Below are 21,715 nucleotides of genomic sequence, written 5' to 3'. Positions count from 1 at the left end.
GAATAGTCTTAAACGGGACTGTCCCTCTATTTAAGCAATTCCTTGTTTTGTTTGTTTTGTTTTTCTTTGTTTAATTTATTTCAGTCACCAAAAAAAAAAAACGTGATATCTTTTCGTTTTATCATTTATATACTTTTCTTAAATATGTTTTTGGTAACTTTTTTTTGGAAGATAGAAAAATTCCAACTCGCGATCTCTTAGGTGAATATGAAAAAATTATGCCATTTGAATTTTTACTTAATTATCTTTTGGTAACTATTTTACTTTACGACAAAATGCGCATGTACATAACTAAAATTGTGATATTCTGTACTCGTTTAAAAACTTTACAACCTAAATATTTATGTGCGTCATGCAACTGAAAATTTTGACAAATTGAAATCAGTTATAATTAGGATATTTAATTATTAGTTAAATATCGGTTCAACTAGGTATTCTTTAAAAATTGTACAATATTCAGCTTTTTATTATAATAATTAAAAAAAAATTAAAACAAACATAACTAAAAATTATGAATAGATTTACTGTTTTTTTAAAATTAAATACACATTTAAAATACAATTTAAAAAAACTGAAATTTAAAATTTCTGTTTCAGATTTAATATATTTAATTATTAATATATTATAATTTAAATACATATCTAAAAATCAAATTATTCAAAATTCAAAATTTTGATTTTAAAATTATAAAATAAATCTTAAACTATCAAATTATTAATTAAACTCGTACAAAACACTCAAACAAGTAGAGAAGTCACGTTTGCGCCATGTTGAAAATCTAGAGGTGCACATGAAAAACTCAGAGGTGCACATCGAGAAGTCATCATCCGCTGTCGTTCATCCGTGCCACCTTCCTCTTCCGCGCTCATCCTCAACGCTGCCTTCCTCCTTTTCGACGCTCATTTACAACGCTGTCTTTTTAATGTTTAAATTTAAATTTTAGATTTATGATTTTGGATGTGTTTTAAAAATATTTTCTGTATAACTTCATAATTTTAGATGTGTTACAATTATTTTTTAATGTTTAAATTTAGATTTTAGATTTATAATTTTGGATGTGTTTCAAAAATATTTTCTGTATAACTTCATAATTTTAGATGTGTTACAATTATTTTTTAATGTTTGAATTTAGATTTTAGATTTATAATTTTATATTTTCTATATAACTTCATAATTTTAGATGTGTTACAATTGTTTTTTAATGTTTAAATTTAAATTTTAGATTTATGATTTTGGATGTGTTTTAAAAATATTTTTTGTATAACTTAATATTTTAGATGTGTTACAATTGAAAAAGAAACTACAATTGAAAATATTTTAGTTTATGTATATAATTATATTCGACCATTCATAATTGTATTATTAACATTTATATTGTATTATTAAAGTTGACTGATTTTGGATGTGTTTTAAAAATATTTTGTATAAAATATCATACTATCAGATGTGTTATAATCGAAAAATAACAACACAATTTTAAATTAATTGTTGATTATAATAATTTTGAAAACTAATAAGTATCGAAAAAATTTTAACTGATAATTTAAATAATAAATATTATATTCATTTGATCGAATAAAAAATCAAAATATTAATTGTATTATTAACGTTTAAATTTAAATATTTAAAGTTAGTCTGATTTTGGATGTATTTTAAAAATATTTTGAATAAAATATCATACTATCATGTGTTATAATTGATAAATAACAACAGAATTTTTATGACCATATCAACTACATCTTCTCTCTGTCACCAAAAAAAATTACATCTTCTCTCTTAAACTCCAGATTTTTTTTTTGTTTCTTTGTTCAAACTACTTACGTAGAAAGTACTTTATTTGCAACAACTTTATTAATAAAATTAAATAAGATCAACCTTGTTCTAATTAAATCAGCAGAGTGTTTTTATGTTTAAATTAAAATATAATTAAAAATGTTGAACATGATATTTCTTAACAAATTACATAAATACATGTGTGAAAAATAATGATACCTTTCACCAATGCAAAATGAGAGAGTGCTTCAGCTGGAAGGTCGTGATGGTCTTCACCAATGAAGACGAGATGGAGAATTCAGCTACCAGCATCCTTTTTAGTTTGGGATTCACTAATGCGTGTGAATATCCCGTAGAATAAGGAATTTAAAAAACTGTATCTGTTACGTGAAGTTACGAAAGTAAAACAAAGTCACCGTAACCACCAATGAAATGGGTGAATTTTAAAATTTAAATTTAAATTAAAATCTAATTATAGATATGTATCTACAAAATAAGAACATGTTACACTAAAAAAATAATTAAATATTATTTAAATCTGATTAAAGACTGATTATTATTTTACAACTAGCATTTCCCGTTAAATATATACTTTAGAGCTGCTGAGTTGTGATTCCTACATAAAATCTACACTTGACAATAATTTATCGCATTTTTAAAGGGGTAACGTTCTTTCAGAATTATATTAAAACCAGCGAACTGAGATATTGCACCTTATTATCATGTGCTGAGTGAAAACCTAAATATATTAGAAGCCAAAATTAGTTGGAATGAAGCATTTTGACTTTTGATTTTAGACCAACTGAAAAGCAGAGCATCTTAGAATAAAGAGCCACTTTTCAGAATTGAACTTATGCTTTCAATCTTCGAATTCATTAATCTTCAGCTCCAAAACATATAATGTAGCATCTCTAAATATACTAAACACTGAATATATTAAAATCATTTTGAAAATTAATTATGTTGTGTCTTAGACTATTTTGTCTTTTCCGTTGTCACTTTCTGCTACAATTTGAAAATTGATCGTTATTATATATGTGTCTTCTGTTACTTCAAAGGTAGTTAAGGTTGTGCTTAACATGTGATTCATTATAGAAAATACAAAATTATTGCACATAATAGAGATAAAGATAAAATTAGAAAACAATTATACTGTGTTCTTATTCTTGCTTTATTATCTTCAATGTATTTTTATAGATAAAAATTAGACAAATTATAAGTATCTTTTTTATATATGTCTGTTTGAATGTTTTTTTCTCTCTAAGAATTAACAATTGCCAAACATGTTTTACTTACAGATTTGAGGGTTGGTTTACCTTAAGAGCATAGAATAGGAAATTTCCTGAATTGGCTTCAATTCCGTGCTATATATATTATTCATGTAATTTAATTATAAAACTTTGGACCATTAAATCTCCATGTGCAATATAGTAGTATTTCTGAAGCGTGTTTATATTGTGCCCAAAATTCTTCCTTGTTCTTATCGCTTCTTCCATTTTGGATTCCCAAAACTTCGTTGCTTCCAATAATTACCAATTATCTAAAATATTCTTAATTTTTTTTAATATTATATATTATAAACTAAACAATTAAATATTTCTAATATTTTAAGAGTTTAAAGAATAATAGTTTTATTTAGCAGTTAAAAAGACGTTTTAGCCATTAGTAATTTAATTCCTTGTTTATTTCTTTATTACTCTTTTTTTTTATAATAATTCGTATATTTAGTATTAGTATCATTTAAAAATTTCAACAAATAATTATTTGTGAAAAATAAATCCGTAAATTGGAAAATTTGTTTAAGCAAAGATAATATTCTTTTATTTATGCTTCCCATACGCCGATTAAGTAATACCATGAAAATCAATATGGATTTTAACTTTTCTTCTGAAAAAAAAAACTTAGTAACACTGGTTTTTCTTTTTATATTGAAGTAACACTAAACTTTGAATTTGCAAAATATATTATCACTTATATATTTTCTTAATAAATATAATGAAATAAAGGGCTTTGAGATATTTTTTTAACGAAAAAATATATTAATTCAGAAAAAAAGAGGGTGTACAAAACTACAAATATTATTTAAACTTTATGCTATCAAGTATAAAGATTTAGAATAGAAAAAATTTAAAGACAATATTTTTATTAAAATTTGGCCATTATTTAACCAACAAAAAAAAACAATCTCACACTATTGAATGGAATCTCATACCTTTAGAAAAATCAATAATAAATAATTAATGATTACAAATCATAAAATTTGCTGTCCTAACACTCATATTTAAAATAATGCTTATAACACGTTGAACGGTGCACGCACACAAACATTTAAACTAAATCCTATAAAAAAACATGAAAGATTTTGATATAACAAGTAATGAAATTTAATATAACAATTTTCAAATTAATAAGTCATTTATCTTTTTTGTTTTATTCTCTAGAAAAATAAATAATTTATTCTCAAATAGTATAATCAAAATTGGGAGGTAAATCCTAATACCTCACGTTGGTTAATTAATTGGGATGAATTGATTATAGTGGGAAGAATCTAAATGTTAAAATATAATGCAAATATGCAATGTCTTTTTGAATTGTAAAAGAAAGGAACCATATCAACCCGGCATTGGAATTTTGAGCAACTTGCGATCCTAGAAACGAATGTCCTCAGCAACAAATCTCAACCATATATCTCCTCAATTTATTTTTTCTTTTTCTAAAGCTGGACCAGAAATTTTTTTTGTATTAATATAATAATAATAATTTGTAATAACAATAACATAAGAAGTAAAAACCCATTAAAATTCGTTATATATCTAATTATCTACCATTCTACCCTTACTATCTCTGCACGTTATAAAGAAAATGGTGAATACGCATTTCAGCTCTTTATAGAGGATACACATATTAATTAACAAAATATTACTTTTATAAATTATATATGATGAAAGACATTTTGAAAAGAAAATTTACCTATTATATATAAAAGTATAGATACACATAAGATTTTAAAGTAACAAATGCAAGAGTCAAATATTTTTTCTTAATACAAGGAAAAAACACATTTTAAAAAATAATGTAAATATATATTATAAAAAAATATTAAAAGTTCATCAGAATTTATTTTTTTAATCATAAATTAATTATTAATATTTAAAAATATAAACTAAAATATATTACTAGATTATTAAACTAAATAAATTAAATTGATAATTAAAAATAATTAACAAAAATAATAAATTATAATAATTTTTTAATATTTTTGTATATTATATAATAAAAAATAACAAATACATTTTAATTTATCATTAAATAAAATATAAAAATATTAATTTTTATATTTTTATTATTTGCGTCATATTTTTATGTCTTATCTTATACTGTTTTCTGAATAAAATACAGCATAATAAATTGAATAAAAATGATTTAATTTGATTAAAAGGAGTCTCAAATAATTTGATGTTGGTGGTGTTGATGAGTTTGACAACAAAGAAATTCTGGTCTACACTTTCTCGTTAAGAAAAAAGCTTCACCGTTTTTGCGTGCTTTCGTCTATATTCTCTGATTCTCTTCTCTTCTCTTCTCTTATTACCCCTCCCTCCCTCCTCTATTATTCTTCACTCTTCACATTCTCTTCTTCTTCTTCTTCTCTCTCATAGCGTCTTCTTCAACCCAACCAGGTTCCATGCTTTTTAACATCTCACTTTAACACTCACTATCTCGCTATTACTTATCTTCTATTTTTATCTGTTTCTTTATTTTCACTTTGTTTTTCCTTTTTGGATTGCTGATTTTTCAAGTGTGTGTTTTTGTTATTATTTTCAAGTCTGGTATAGGTTTAACTGTAATGAAGTGTTTCTGATTTTGAATCTGGTTTTTTCTTTCATGCTTCACCAAGCACCTTTAATCTTCGAGATTCGTCACTCACAAAGCTTTGAGTTTATTGTAAATGATTTTATTATAAAAATAAGGAAAAAGTAAGAAATTTTAGTTGTGCATTATTTATTTGTATTTTTGTCTGTGGTATAGATGTGTGATATAACTGGAAAATCTTTTGCATCATGGAGCAGTTGAGGGATGAATGGGATACGGAAATTTCAAAGTCAGCGACTTTATGGAAGTTCAAGCGTGTGGGGATGGAGTATTGGTAATGCAGGAGTGGTTTTGTGGTGAATAGGTCTTATCATTTGAATGGATAGAGGAGTTTCTGATTAGGGATCAGTACTCAGTAGTTCCTGAAAAGTGTAGCATTCCTCCAAATTAGGAAGTTATATAGATGCACATGAAGTCAACATAGGTGGGTCGGGGATTTGGTTTCAATTTCTGAATTTATGTTATGCAAATGTGGATATGCGATGGATATCATACATTGACGAACAGTATCTGGGTGATAGCTGTATTCATGTACTTGTACTACAATACTAGTATCTTCAATTGAGCTTCCATTTTTGAATTCAGATTCAGTCATCAACCATGCACATTAATCAATTTAACAGATGATGTCTATTGAAGTAGGATTAAGTCTCCTAGGTTTCTCACACGAGACAAGCCTTTGACTCCGTTAAACTGATTTCTCATGGAGCTTTGATCAGATTGAGTTGCCTTTTTGGATTGCTTGTGATCAAAACTATGGAGGGCAAATGTTCTGCAAAATGGATTATCAAGGAGCATTATTCCTAAAAGGTATAAGTTGGCGATAGGGTGGTTTTGGGGTTGTGGGGTGAAGAGAGCTTGTTTAGAGCGTAGTGCAAGAGGGATTTACTTTTGATATCCACAAGAATTCAAATAGAGTCCTTTTAGGGTAGGCTGACTGCAAAGGCAGTGTGAAATCTCTAAAGGCTAAAAGCCTTCCATGGCTCATCAGTATGGGTAGTTCCCAGTATAGGTTTCTCCATATTGGCAGACATTCCTTGGCCGAGGGTCATCCCTGACACCCAGCATCTCCCATTGGCTAACCTCTCCCCTCCTATATGACTATTAGGGCCTATAGTGATGCCCTATTTAACCATTCTAATACATGATTAACTTTTTGTGTAGCATCTCTGAGCTTTAGTGAATGAAATAAAAAGTGTTAAATTGAGTTTTCTGTGGTTGATGACACCTTTTGTATCTCTCTCTCTCTCTCTCTCTCTCTCTCTCTCTATATATATATATATATATATATATATATATATATATATATATATATATATAAGGCATATCAGGCATTTTGTACTAAATTCTGTTTTATAGTCCACTAAGTTAGGGAAGTTGTATCAGATATCTAGTTGATAAGAAGGGATGATTGATCATGATTATAAACTTTTTTAAGGTGAAATTCAATATTCCACACCAAATAAAGTGGCTAAATTAATGGGGAAATAATCAAGTTCCTTGGCAGAGTATGTAGGTGTACTAGTGGAAAAGAAGTACATGATAATGATAGTGACAACAAGAGAGTTGATGTAATAAGTAAATAGCAAACGAGATCAAATACCAAAATATTTAAGGCTCTTTTGCAGAATTTAATTTCGTTCAACGGGAATCACCGATTCAGTTCACTTGAATTTTCTTTTATCCCCTGATATTTTGTTAGGTGATAGGACATAGTGTGATAAGCGTATTGAGTTGTATGCTTCATATGTATAGAGAAGTATATTTTATGTCATTTTCTTTGCAGGTGTCATCTTCTGGCTACGCATGTGATTTTCACATTGTCTTCCAATCAGGTGAAATCTTATTGAAGAGCTATGCAGAAGGATACTAGTACCAATGCCCCGTCATCTACTGGTGCCAAGATTAGGCACCGAAAACGCTCAACTGAGGTTAATTGTTTAAACCTTGATTTCTCACTGTAAACCATATTTTGCATAAAATATTGGAGAGTGAAAAATTGTCAAGATACTAATTGAGAAAACCAAATGATTGGAAGCAATATCTGACTTCTTTTCAATCCCAGTGGTATCTTTCTGGGCAAATTTTTCTCTGCTATTTGAGGTGATTTGGTTTTCATTGTCTTTTATCTCAGGCTGTTCCGGAAGTTACCAAAGCAAATGGAGGCCAGTTGCTTGTTGATGACAAAAGCAAATACAAGTCCATGTTAATTCGTGCATACTCATCCATTTGGATGATTGGTGGCTTTGCATTAATCATCTATATGGGTCACCTTTATATTACAGCAATGGTGGTTGTTATCCAAATCTTCATGGCAAAAGAGCTTTTCAATCTACTCAGGAGAGCACATGAAGATAGGCAACTTCCAGGATTTAGGCTATTAAATTGGTACTAGTGACAAAATTGTTTCTTTCAAACCATTGCTATTTGTTATTTTCAAGATAAGCTCGTCAACAAATCGCCAGAAACAAGTCTTGTTCTTAGTTATTCAATAGCTTGTCGTATGTTTCATTTTCATTGGCATTTACCATTTCAGGCATTTTTTCTTCACCGCGATGTTATTTGTTTATGGACGTATTCTTAGTCCACGCCTCGTTAACACAGTAACTTCAGACATGGTATTATATCGGCTAGTGAGCAGTCTTATAAAGTATCATATGGTTATCTGCTATGCCCTTTACATTTCAGGTGACTTTATACATATAATTTTATTGTCCATTTGCTTGTGCTTGTGGAATATGTCTACCAGATGCCTGAATTTCATGCTAATTTTATTGGGTTGTGATGCTGCTTCCTGTGGGAATACTAATACTTTGGTTAAATGTTTTATTTTATTGTTTGGTCTCAGGATTTATGTGGTTCATTCTCACATTAAAGAAGAAGATGTACAAGTACCAATTTGGCCAGTATGCTTGGACTCACATGATTCTAATTGTTGTATTTGGGCAGTCCTCCTTCACTGTGGCAAGCATTTTCAAAGGGATTTTCTGGTATGATCTATAAAAGGAATTTATTATTCACATTTACATTTTCATCATAGAGGACTATTGGAGAATTGTCATTCTAAAACCAAGGTTATTTGCCTACTTTCCAGAGATAAGGGAACTGGCTATATATAATGTAATTTTCTTTGATTATGCAGTTCATAAAACAAATAGGCATGCAAGGCTGTCAAGCTTCCATGCGAATTCATAGTTACATGAACAAAGTAAAATTGAGATGGGCAAATTATGTTAATATATTCATATCCATACCTATCATTTTTGCTGTATGAATAAATTCCTATCCTTAGTGCCTTTCTCATAGGTTAAATATATGCCCGTTAACTTATCTTCAGTTCATTGTTGAGTATATTCTTTTTCTTCGTGAAGTTGTAGGTTAAGGTGATTTTTATATGTTGACCTATATCATTGATATAATTGTTTCATTCATGTATTTAGTGTTCCTATGCCACCCGTTACTTTAATTCAAATAAAATGTCCTTGTTACCATTAGTCTCTTTTGGCTTCAAGACTTATGCACTTGGTTTGACAATGGAGTTGATTAATGCTATTCTTATGCTTGAACTTACTATACAGGTTTCTTCTTCCTGCAACACTTATCGTCATTAATGACATTGCTGCTTATATTTTTGGTTTCTTCTTTGGAAGAACTCCTTTGATCAAGTTATCTCCAAAGAAAACTTGGGAGGGGTTTATTGGGGCTTCAATTTCAACTATCATCTCTGCCTTTCTGGTGAGCAAAAATTCAGGGTTTCTTTTTATTAAAAAAAAAGAGAGGGGGGGGGTGTTGAAGATGCAACCATTGGAATGGTTTGGGTGGGGGCTGGGGCCATTGTCAATCAACCAGAATCTTTAAGGATGCTTTGTGTTCCTGTGTCATTAAATGACCCAACGTCCTGAATAAACTCTGCTCTTGGAAAGCTTGATTAGTTTTTTGGTGAAATTCTTCGCAGTTACATGCTTTCTGAAGTGTTATTATAAATCAATAAAGCTGTGTGCTGAATTGAAAGTTAATATGATTGTATAAAACTCTCTTGTAGCTCGCTAACGTCATGGGTCGATCTAAGTGGCTAACATGTCCAAGGAAGGTACCTCTTGCCTACCTTAACTAATTCATATATTGTGAAGTTTTATTTGACAACTGATTTACTTATGTTCATGTTGCTGGGAATAACATGCAGGACTTGACAACTGGTTGGCTTGATTGTGATCCTGGCCCACTGTTTAAGCCAGACCCTTACTCCTTATCGGGATGGATTCCACACTGGGTAAGCACTTAACATTCGGCTGAATTCATAATCCTTAAACTCACTGCAATATTTTGACCAGTTGATGCTGGTTTCATTCTTCTAAGATCAAGTCACAATTAAAGAAAGCACGTTGTGGGATTCGAAAATAAAACATTCAGCTTATAAAATATGACAATACTGTAATCATGAAGTGCCAATCCAGATTCCTATAATATATGACATTATAGCGAGTGACATTCTATCTTTTAATATGCAGTTTCCTTGGCAAGAGATAACAATCCTGCCAGTTCAAGGGCATGCTGTATGTCTTGGTTTGTTTGCTTCGATTATTGCACCTTTTGGAGGCTTCTTTGCAAGTGGCTTCAAAAGGGCTTTTAAAATAAAGGTATCCTCTCTTTAGTTCTGCTTTTATGATATACAAATGGCAAATGAATATCATCCATCTAGGTCAAAGGTATGAACAGATTAGCTGAATTTTCCACGTTCTGCAGGACTTTGGTGACAGTATTCCGGGACACGGGGGAATTACTGACAGAATGGACTGCCAGGTAGACTCTTAATTTATCACAAATTACTAATATTTTTACAACTTTTAGAGTTATATAGAATATCATACATCCAAATTCCAAAATCACGGTTTCTCGTGCTCGGATACACCGTTAACACCACCAAAAAGAAAAAAAAAAAGAGTAAGAAGAAAGGTGTGTCTTTGATGATAAATGGAGATAGTAGTAGTCATATTGGTTTTCCAATCTAAGAGTATACCCTCCTTTGGATTGTAAGTGTAATATTATATAGTTGTGAATTATTGACAAATTTATTTATTTATCCTTGGTGCAGATGGTAATGGCCGTGTTTGCCTATATATATCATCAGTCATTTGTTGTGCCACAAAGTTTATCAGTTGAAATGATCCTGGATCAGGTACTCTGTTGATGTTATTTTGCATTTTACTTTGTATGTCAATTAATGAATATATTGAGAAATGGTTTAACCATGGTTTATTCCAGATATTCATGAACCTATCATTCGATGAACAACAAGCTCTATACAGGAGGCTGGGGGAAATATTGCAACAAGGGTTTCAAAGCCATTCTTAGTTCCAATGCCAAAGGTGTAATTTGTACTCTCTTATTGCAAAGTTTATTTAGAAGCGGAAATGGAAAAAGATACTTTGTACATTTTGTATTCTACCATTTGAGTGAAAAAAGAATCAAAGGATTCAGGAAGCTATCAAGATGTGTATATATATATATCTTGACCTTTGATGTTTCATTCCCAATTTCCTGAATATTATTTACTCATGTTTTTGCCTACACATTTATCTGTAAATGAGAGGCTGTATTTGTATAAATTCCTTGAGAGCATTTAACATGTTTCAATTACCTAAAAATTCTCATTTGCAACATTGTTTTCAAAACGGCAACCAACATAGCTATATCTATCCGTTTACAGCATTGTTGTCTGTGGGACTTAATGATCAGAAATTCAACAAAAAGTAGATTAATGCCTACATATGTTCAATTTTTCATATGGAATAATCTTGGTTATACCCGATTATGCTTAGTATATTAATAGGTGTACCTATAAATTCACTTTTATAAATTAAAATGTGAAGTAATAATATAAATTTAATCGAAATGATCAAGTAGCTACATTTAAACTAAGTGAAGAGTTTAAGTATTGAAAATAATATTCTTTTAATAGATTATGAGCTTGTTTATATGTTATTAAGTTGTTAGAAAAAAAATTAATAATTTTTTTATTGCTTAATATGTTTGACAAAATTTTAGTAATAAAAATACACTAGAAGAATAAAAAATATATATATTTTTAGAAATTATAATTTATTTTTTTTAATTTTTTTATTTAAAAAATATTTTTTACATAATAAATAAATAAATAATATTTTTATATTATAGTCAAACATAATTGTTAAATAAAAATATATTTTTATATAAGATATCCAAATATAAAATTTTTATTTTTTTAAAAAATTTAAAAAAAATCAGAATAAAAACCCAACTCAATCCTTGTCTATTTTCACAAAAGACAAGGCGCTCCTTGTAAAAAAAATAAGACACTTCGGTCTTCAACGCTTTTTATTTTAGGACAATACGACCCTTCTATTAAAAAATCTGTTAAATAGTAATAGAAATTAATTTTGTGAGAGTTTGATTTATAATTTGTGGGGTTTTAAATTTCCACTAATTTTTTTTTTAACAATATAACCAACTATGATCACTACTATCACCATCTCCTTCATCCTCATCATTATCACTTTTACCTCTATTATTTTTATTGTGTAACTATACTTTATCACCATTGTTAACTCCTCTCCTGTTATCATCACCAATACAAATATCATCAACATTAATGTTGTCTTATTTCATTTCTTGTTTAATGCTATTTTTTTCCTTTGAAAGGTCTTTATAATTACTTTTTTTCCTATGATATTATTTTTAGCGATAGTCTTTCTCCACTTAACCACCACCAGTCAAGGAATTTTTAGAAATAAACTTACTAATAATTCGTCGGAGTTTAGTTTAAAACTCCCACAAATTACAAATAAAACCTCCACAAAACTAATTTTTGTTATTATTTAACGAATTTTTTAATAAAAAAATCGTATTATTCTAAAATAAAAAGGTTGATGGTCGAAACTTTTTTTTTTTGGACAAATGTCGTCTTATCCTTCGTAAAAATAGACAAAGACTGGGATGGGTCTCTTTACTCAAAATCAATTCGTAAAAGTTCACCAAACAAATTCTATTCATGATAAACCTTTTAAAAAAAAAAAATACATCAATTATTTATATATATATTGGATAGAAATTCCGATATCAACGTCTTCAACAAAACCAAAATTCTAATATGTAAAAAAGATATTAACATTTGTTACTCAACTGAATATTAATGTGCAACTTACCTATAGCTCAATTTCTTTAAACAAAGATTAACATCTTTAGAGAAATACTCGCATATTGGAAGATATCCAAAACCAATTCTTAATGTTATATATTTCTAATTTCTAAACATAAACAAAAATGTACCGTGAAGAATATTTTAGCCTAAATCACGCATGTTAGTATTACGATTTACGATAGCATATAAGGGCTTACAGAATAATAATCATAATATAGCTCTGCTCTAACCAAAAGGCAGGGATCCATGAACGTCAACAAATACTAACACACAAGGAATATTTCTCAATGAAAGAAATATCAAACTGAACATCTAAAAGAGAAACACGTTTTGAATATACTCAAACTAACCTAGAAAAGGGTTACACAAGACATTACAATTAAATGTTGGGTGATTTTTCCAACTGAAAATCCAGAAAAAAAAAAAAAAAAAAAAAAAAAAAAACGATCAGTAGAGCAAAACTTTTTTGGTAGTCATAACTTTTGAGCTAAGGAATGCCCAGGCTCCAAATGGCACCCATATAAGTGATAAATATGGTACATGTCCTACCTCTACAACAGAATATGTAAATAATCAGTAGTCATTTAAGCCAATCTAAACCCAAAAACCAAAAAACTGAAAACATGACATGACTTGCTAACAATTTCTCTTTACCAAAATGTATCATGACAAACTATCATCTTCTATGATTTTCTGTGTTACTTCCTTTTCAGTTTCTCAATCTTCACATATGGTAAAACACCCATTAAACGAACAATCTTCGGTTTCCAACCACGCTGTTGAGCCCGGCAGAACATCAAGAATGTGTTAGCAAAGTAGGAATTGAAACCCATGAAGAAGTGCCACAAAGCATGACCCTGTGGATTAATTGGCCAAGTGGATATCTCCTTGCAGAAAAACCGATCACCTAACCAACATAAAGTTCCTAATACAAGGGTGGCTACATATAGCTTTGCAATCCTCTTCGCAGACAAATCTTCAGTATAAATGTAATATTTGTATGTTCTTGGAATGCAGAGGAGACAGAGAATGACATAATGTGCTTTAAAGCCAATGCCGAAACGGAAGAAAGAATGGAAAACTGCAAAAACAACACCATACAAAAATAGGAAGATGGGCATCGTAGTACGATAATGCCAATCTGGAGAATACAGGATGTACAAGTACAGCAGCATCTCCCATACCATAGGAGTTTCATCACTCTGTTGTTGCCTATATTAAATTGTAAGAAATAAGGAATCAGCATTCATACAACTAGCAACTTCCACAAAATAAGAAAAAGGTCACGGAAGAAGATTCATCGTAGAAGTGTGTGGTCAAGCATTGATGACAAACACTACTCATGGACACCTAAATCAGAAGACTAGTGATACCATAGGTGCCCACTCCGTCAAAAAATTAGAAAATTGGTACTATTGTAGGTGCAAACTCCATTAAAAGCTATATATCAATATCACTAGTATACTCCTTAAGAAATAACTCAATGCAGTCTTCGTGAATCCTTTCCCTCAAACATGTACAGTATCTTATAAGTTCCGACAAAACAGGACAAGCTGACTTAAACCCCCTGTTATAAACTTCAAACCTTTTCCGATCTGAACTAAGGTAAGCAAATTAAGAAAATAATTATGCATGCTACTTTCCAGAATATAATGCCATACATAAAAGAAAATTCCAACCCATAATGAGGATAACTAACTCTTGTTACCAAAGTGGTTCAATAATCTACAATGAAACATAAACCATACAGTCATTTTATATATGCATTATCGTACTGGCCTCTCTGAACCTGACCAAAAGCATAGCCTTTCTCCAAGTGGCAAAAGAAAGGTTAAAAGATGTTGCCCCAACTTATAGAAAGACACAAGTGATATAAAGTAGCCTCCTAATTCAATTTCAAAGGTAACTTAAATTATCATTACAACTAGATTGCATCAGATAGAGTAATGTGCAGTAAGATAGAATAAACATAATTCAATCATCATGAAGTTAGAGAAAGCAATTCTAATTATTTATAAATTCGAAAAACAACCACATTATATGCATCCAAATGGTTACTAATGCACAGATTAGTAAACAAATATCCCCCGTTCAATATATTTCCAACACAGCTTGAGGCATTGCAGACACCCTAAATCTGAATTTTCCAACTTTTCAACCCCCAGTAGAAAAATATATAAAATTATCCATTTTAGATTATACAAAAACAAAAATTAAATGGAAACAGTCAAAGGTAAATTTATATAAATTACTGCAAGAAATGAATTCATCAGTACTTACACATGTTGCAGTGTGGCATGGTACAACATGCTTCCAATGGCAAGTGCCATATTCGATAGATGAAGAACAGTAAATCTTTTCTCAAACCGCTGTCGTAAAGCATTTATAAGACCAAGGAGAGCCAAAAGAATGCATGGAATGTTGGATATTGTGTTATAAAACTCTGCTATATATGATGAATGAGCATAATTATTTTCACAACACTCTGTAGTTGATGTAACCGGACCCCAAAAGCTGGCTATGGTGTCTGCCATTCTCCTCTACAGCCTGATGTTTGTTGATCTGTATTTAAAGCTGCAGAGTTCACAAATTCCTGCAAATCATGTGCCAACGAGCCAGAATACAATCAATCCCACAACTTATTTATTAAGATGCACAAATCCAGGCAAGCGGTAGTCACGGATCATATACGTCAACGTGTTAATCCATACAGAAAGCACGACACCCATATTAAATCAATGAAAAACAACCAAAAAACTCTAATGCGTGGTATAAATTAACATAGGTATTGAAACTAACGTCAGGGAACCTTCAAGGATCTACATTGGGTCACTACCTAAAATAAAAAACAATGTAGGTAAAACTAAATAGATATATCAAAATCCTCTTAATTAAACCTATTAAAATAGACTAATAATGTTCAAATTCTAAAACATACAAAATCCATGTCTCTGAATTCTGCATTGTCCAACACACTCTAAGAGGCAATATATCGAACAGAAAGAAATCAAAATTCCATAACCACAGCATTCACTTCATTTGCATCAACACCCAAACCAACATTATCCCCCCTATCAAATAACAACTTCAAACAAAAAAAAAAATCAATGTAACGTGATAAAAAAAATATGGTATTTGATTAATTCCTTATACCCCAAGATAAAAAAAAAAAAAAAACCCAGATCCTAAATAGGCAAAGAGAAGGAAGCATTACACAGAAAATTAACATTGAATAAAACGATCATTAAATAATCAAATTATACCAAACTTACAGAGACGATCAAATCTGAGGAGTTTTAGAATTTCAAATTCCCATAAACAAAAAAGGGGTCAACCCAAACAAACAAAAAAAATATAGCATTACAGGCAATTTCCATCGGAGTTCATGCGACAAAGTAAAAGTACCGTAAATGATTGACACATTAAAAAAAAATAAAAATAAAAAAGGGAAAAAAGATTCAGATATTAAGTATGAAAACAAAAACGGTAAAAAGAAATGCATAGAATAAAATTAGAAGAGAGAGAGAGAGACGTACTTGAGAAGATTAACGAAGAAAAAGAAAGGGATTGGAAGGAATTTACGTAGATCTCATTCTGGGTTGGGTTGGTGTTTCAATCTGCGTTTCTAATAATAAATATTCGGTCGAGAATCTCTTTTCGTTTTCGTTATACGAGGCAACCTCTACCTTCCAGACTATCTTCTCTCTTTCCTTTTTTTTTTTTTTCCTTTCCCCTTTTATATTCAACAAAAAGCGGATTATCTTAATTATCTTAATTATCATTATCTATTCACTAGTGATCATAATAACTGATTAAATAGGATTTTCGTAGTATGCTTCAAAATTCAATAATTTTTAAAAAAATAAATATACATTATATTATTTAATATAAATTTAATTTTAATACAGACATTCGTTTTTTTTATAATTATTTACACATTTAATATAAAAAATAATTATTTTTACTGACGTGATATAAATGTACATGTAAAATTAATATTGTATTAAAATTAAATTTTATTTAATATTAACATTTTTATTTTTAAAAATTCAGAATTTAAATTTAAAATTTAGAATTTAAAAGAAAAAAAATAATTTAAAAAATCCGGTAGATATTGATCGAGAAAATTAACTCTTCAATTAAACTAGCTACTCTTTTTTAAAATTGGATCATGGATGGCTATGAAATTTAAATTTATAACATATTTGGTAGTGTCAAATTTATTTAAGCCATAAATTTAGGCGTGATACTAAATATCTAGTCTAATTTTAGAGTAATAGATTTCTAAAAAGTTTTGCATAAGACGTTTTTATTTCTAAAAAATTTTTAATAATTATCGTTAATGAACATACAATGTTTAAATTTTTCTTATCTTAGGTAGAAAATTATTTAATAAAAATGATGGTGTGGATGGCATTATTTTCAGAACTTGTTTAAGATATACAAACTTAGATGACACTAAACAACTAATTATATAATAAATGAACAAATAATACATAAATGTATGAAGGTAATTTTAATTTAATATCAATGTATTTTACTATAAAATGATTGAGGTCGAAATGTACTTGTAAAGGAGCGGTTACATAAAAGAAATTAATCACTTTTTTTCAATAAATCATTTTTAAGAGTCTTATAAACCGATCATCTAAGTGGATATATAGCAGTTGCATAAAAAATCAAGACTAATTAGTAATTAGTAATTACAGATTTACATAAAGACTTAAGTCCGTTTGAGAAATTTTAAAAGTAATTTTTTTTTGAATTTTTAACTTATGAAAAATAGTAATATTAATATCTAGTGTAATTTTTAAAATTAAATTATAGTTTTTTAAAAAATTATTTAAAAATTTATAGAAAAAATAAAAAAAATTTTCTCATAATAAAATTTTTTTTATCACATTTCTTTTAAAATAAATATTTTTAAAACTAAAAATTCAAATATAAAATAATTTAATTATAAATTATTTTTAATATAATTATTTATTATTTAAATTATTTTTTTAAAATGAACTTAATTAAACTGTTTACCCAAAATGAATCATAGTATATAAACATTTTATACTAAATAAGTGATAAATACTTCAAAACTCAAAAGAATCAAATAGACACTAACTGATAAGTCAATGTTATAAAAACCAAAAAGCAAAAAACAAAAGAGAATAATAGCACTAATTAGTCCATTCAATAGACTTGTAGGTAGAGAAGTTATGAAAGAAGATAAGATGAACGGTCATACATTTTCAAATTAGAACAAAATAAATTTCATATAATTGGATAGCCTTTCTTTTCTCTTTTTTTAGTTTCATTTTGCTGCTGGGAGATGGGGGATCACAAATATAATAGAGTAGGAAAGGCTTTTTATTGAAAGGTAATAACTATAGGAAAATGCTAGGCTCAACAATTTTAGTTTAATATAAAAAGTTAATTAATGTTGGTTTAAATGTAAGTTAAAAACAAGAAAATATGAATTGTTTAAAGATAAAGAAAGCAGATATAATTTCAAAAATTAAAATAAATTAAGTACATTCTAACAAAAAAATTCATATAATTTTTTTTACTTTATTTTTAATTGGTTTTTCTTAACTTCTTTTTATTTTATCTTTTTTGTAATATTTTTTTTAGTTGTCTACGGTATTTTCTAAATTAAAGACTAATTTGTCTTTTTGTAAAATTTTTTTTGTTGGTTGTATCTTTTTGTAATATTTTATTTGTGGGACAATACTCTTACTTAAAGACCTGGTGTATGTTTTTTCTAAAAAAGGCCTATTAAATAATTGAAGGCTGAAAGGCCATAACACGTTCGAGCCCACCACAATTTATAATTAATGACAAAAAAAATTATAATTTAAAATATATTAACAATAGAGTAAGAATCCGTTTGAATAGGTTTATAAGTGACTTTTTTTAATTTTTAATTTATGAAAAGAAAATGGATCCTCTCCATTTTTTTTGTCATTGGAAAGAATAAAGTGTGATCTCTCACTTTTAATTCTATAAGTGGGATCAGAAATAAATGAAAAAGAGAAAATAATGAAGGGTGAGATTTTTCACTGGATACTATCCATTCTTTTTTACTGGAGAGGATCCACTTCCCTTATAAAAAGGTGTAGTATTAATGTCTGGTACAATTTTTAAAACAAAATTGCAATTTTTTAAAAAGCTATTTTGATGCTTAAGGAAAAGTAAAAAAAAATGACTTCTCTCATAATGAAAAGTTTTTTATCACTTTTCTCTTAAAATAAGTATTTTTAAAACTAAAAAATTAAATACAAAATAACTTATTTATAAACTACTTTTAATATAAGTATTTATTATTTAAGTTATTTTTTCAAAAATAAATTAATTAAGTTGTTTACCAAATTGGGCCGTTAAGTATTAATTAAATATGCATCGCATGTGTGAAAAAAAAGAGCGCCCCATGCTGAACACACAAATATGTCCCGACCAAAAACTAAAAGGACAAAGACCCAACAAACGTATATATACAAAGTTATTACTTATTATAATTAGGAGTAGCTTTTGAAGGTTAAACGAAAAGTTTTGAAGTATAGTGGTACATCCATATTTTAGTAATTTTTAACCGTTGATCTTAATTATATATATTATATATATTTTTTATAATTAAGATCAACGGTTAAAAATTACTGAAACACCGATATATCGGTACACTTGAAAATTTTTCTATAATTTAGCAATATTGTTCAAATATTACTAATCTAAAGCTGTAATGATAAAAGTAGAGAATCTGATTAATTGTTCCTAATAAAAAAACATTGACTATTTAATTCACGGAATAATTGTGATATTTATTTATTTATCTCAATTTTCTTTTTACTCAGTCGCACTACTATTTAATTTTGTTCTATGCAAACTATATCAAATTTTTATTACTTCTATTAAACAAAGATTTTCATTGCTAATTTACTTCTAACAACTCGATTATTACTTCATTAGACTATCAAATTTGAGGGCTTAGTATCATTAGAATTTTTAATCAAATAACGGCATTAATTTGTCTACTGTACTTTTTTATTATACTCAATTAGTTTGATTATTAATAAAAATGTTTCTTTCACAACAAAAATCCTTACCATTATGTAATAAGTAAAGAGGAATGTTAGGGGCACCAATTTTGGTGTTTTGTAATTATTAATTGGTCATTAATAGTGTTTTGAATGGTGTGAGATTACATCTAATTGTAGAAAATCACTAATTTTTGTTTTGATGGTTAAGTGTTGCTGGCCAGAAAACACAAAAATTGCTGATCCGGACCAGCAATTTTGGTGTTTTGTAATCATTAATTGACCATTAATAGTGTTTTAAATGATGTGAGATTATATCTAATTGTAGAAAATCACTCACTTTTATTTTGATGGTTAAATGTTACCAACCAAAAAACACAAAAGTTACTGTTTCCTAAACTTTTCCATAAGGTAAAAGTGGACTAATAATTATTAGGAAATTTTTATTAGTTAATAAAATTTTATAAATAAAAATAATAGTAATGTAATCAATCAAGTATAAATTTAGTGATTGGTATTCTTTTTCTCTTGGAATTTCTCTTCAATAGAATCATTTTCTCCTTCTCTCCATTTGATTTGATTATTTCCTAATTTACTCTTATTCTTTCCTATTTAATATTTTTTTTTTTTGAATTAGAGTAAGAGAAAAAATAATGAATAAGAAAGAATATATAAAAGTGAATTAGAAAAAAGTCAAATCAAATAAGAAGGATATAAGAATTAGAAGATGATTTCATTAAAAAGAAATTCTAAGAGAAAAATAATACTAATTACTAGATTTATGCTTAATGGATTATATTACTATTATTATTATTTATAGAATTCTACTAACTAATAAAAATTACCTAAGTATACTATTATTTGAGTAATGATAGAGAATCAATTTTTTTAGAATTATTTTATTTATCTTAAATTCTAAATTAATCCTAAACGTTAATATTAATTAAATTAATTAACTAAATATTGATTCCTTATAATTTCTCTTATTGTTTTGGTCCCTTCATGCTTGCCCTAGTAAAATATAACTATTACTTGAAACAAGAATATGTTACTACTAACAGTCTAACAGCATGCTAGCGACCAAACGTAATCTCAGTGGCTAGCTAGTAATACGGAGGAAATGATACACGCAATAATAGCAAAGGACAAATTAAAGGATAATTTATACTAATAGATACGACCATTTATTACTGCTTAAGACTTTATATATTATCATGTCATGATTTCGTGACAAGCAAAATTTCTCACAAACTCAGTAGTGTAGAAAAGCCACCAGACTTTGACCAAAAAGGGCACGCTACAAAATGTGAATTTGGTTCATTGCACTGAGACACTTTAAATTGAGATTCATTGAACCTGGTCTTAACCAAATACAGATAGCAATTATACACTCTCACTCTCACTCACAGCAGCGCCCAATTTCCACATCACCGCAATCTAAAACTGGAACCGCCAGATGACGTGGATTTGGATTTGGATTGTAGTATAATTTAATTTTAATGTAGTATAAGAGTTTTGTATGGATAATTAATTGTATATCACTATATTGTCATATTAATAATTTTTTTAATTTATTTTTTAAAATTATTTAAATGTATAAATGTAATTAAATGAATGATAGTATAAACATTTTTATATTATTAAAACAAAATTCGTCCAAGATCTCTAGGCACTAAAGACTACAAATATTAATTTTTGAATATTTTGTGAGGTATATTTTTTAGACCGATTGAAGCCACCACGGATTGGTGACTCTTTTTTTACTCTCTATTTTGTCACTGTAAATAGTTGTACTTGGAGACCAAAATAACTATCAATTTTTTTTTCTCACTTCTAAATAAAGAGTGTACACAAAATAAAGAAATGTGTT

General features: G+C 28.3%; 2 protein-coding genes across 3 annotated transcripts; one reads left to right on the top strand and one right to left on the bottom strand.

Annotated features, from left to right (window-relative positions):
• Positions 1-5,211: 5,211 nt before the first annotated feature.
• LOC112741277 (phosphatidate cytidylyltransferase 1-like) lies at positions 5,212-11,288 on the top strand. 2 transcript variants are annotated; one of them, XM_025790180.2, is made up of 12 exons: positions 5,212-5,450; positions 7,430-7,574; positions 7,778-8,031; positions 8,180-8,331; positions 8,492-8,633; positions 9,222-9,378; positions 9,686-9,733; positions 9,827-9,913; positions 10,152-10,280; positions 10,387-10,443; positions 10,736-10,819; positions 10,906-11,288. In XM_025790180.2, exons 2-12 carry the CDS (start codon positions 7,500-7,502, stop codon positions 10,993-10,995), a joined length of 1,275 nt encoding a protein of 424 aa, XP_025645965.1. In that variant the 5' UTR covers positions 5,212-5,450; positions 7,430-7,499; the 3' UTR covers positions 10,996-11,288. The 2 variants fall into 2 exon arrangements, with proteins under 2 accessions (XP_025645965.1, XP_072069775.1); XM_072213674.1 differs by having other exon boundaries at positions 5,234-5,450; positions 7,479-7,574.
• Positions 11,289-13,271: 1,983 nt separating this feature from the next.
• On the bottom strand, positions 13,272-16,531 carry LOC112741276 (alkaline ceramidase). Its single transcript, XM_025790179.2, has 3 exons — positions 16,357-16,531; positions 15,101-15,413; positions 13,272-14,032 (listed from the first exon to the last, which is right to left on the bottom strand). Exons 2-3 carry the CDS (start codon positions 15,352-15,354, stop codon positions 13,519-13,521), a joined length of 768 nt encoding a protein of 255 aa, XP_025645964.1. The 5' UTR covers positions 15,355-15,413; positions 16,357-16,531; the 3' UTR covers positions 13,272-13,518.
• Positions 16,532-21,715: the final 5,184 nt, after the last annotated feature.

The sequence above is a fragment of the Arachis hypogaea genome, chromosome 14, assembly GCF_003086295.3.
Source record: "Arachis hypogaea cultivar Tifrunner chromosome 14, arahy.Tifrunner.gnm2.J5K5, whole genome shotgun sequence".
Classification (NCBI taxonomy): Eukaryota; Viridiplantae; Streptophyta; class Magnoliopsida; order Fabales; family Fabaceae; genus Arachis; species Arachis hypogaea.
The sequence above is the reverse complement of the archived record's forward strand: the minus strand, read 5'-3'. Positions and strand labels throughout refer to the sequence as shown.

What these genes read in the sequence shown, in the direction of transcription:
- LOC112741277 (XM_025790180.2), top strand. Translation starts at nt 7,500, where the DNA reads ATGCAGAAGGATACTAGTACCAATGCCCCGTCATCTACTGGTGCCAAG. An exon ending in CTATGCCCTTTACATTTCAG is followed by an intron (nt 8,332 to 8,491) that starts GTGACTTTATAC and finishes GTTTGGTCTCAG; the next exon opens with GATTTATGTGGTTCATTCTC. An exon ending in TTGAAATGATCCTGGATCAG is followed by an intron (nt 10,820 to 10,905) that starts GTACTCTGTTGA and finishes GGTTTATTCCAG; the next exon opens with ATATTCATGAACCTATCATT.
- LOC112741276 (XM_025790179.2), bottom strand. Translation starts at nt 15,354, where the DNA reads ATGGCAGACACCATAGCCAGCTTTTGGGGTCCGGTTACATCAACTACA. An exon ending in CATGCCACACTGCAACATGT is followed by an intron (nt 14,033 to 15,100) that starts GTAAGTACTGAT and finishes AATTTAATATAG; the next exon opens with GCAACAACAGAGTGATGAAA.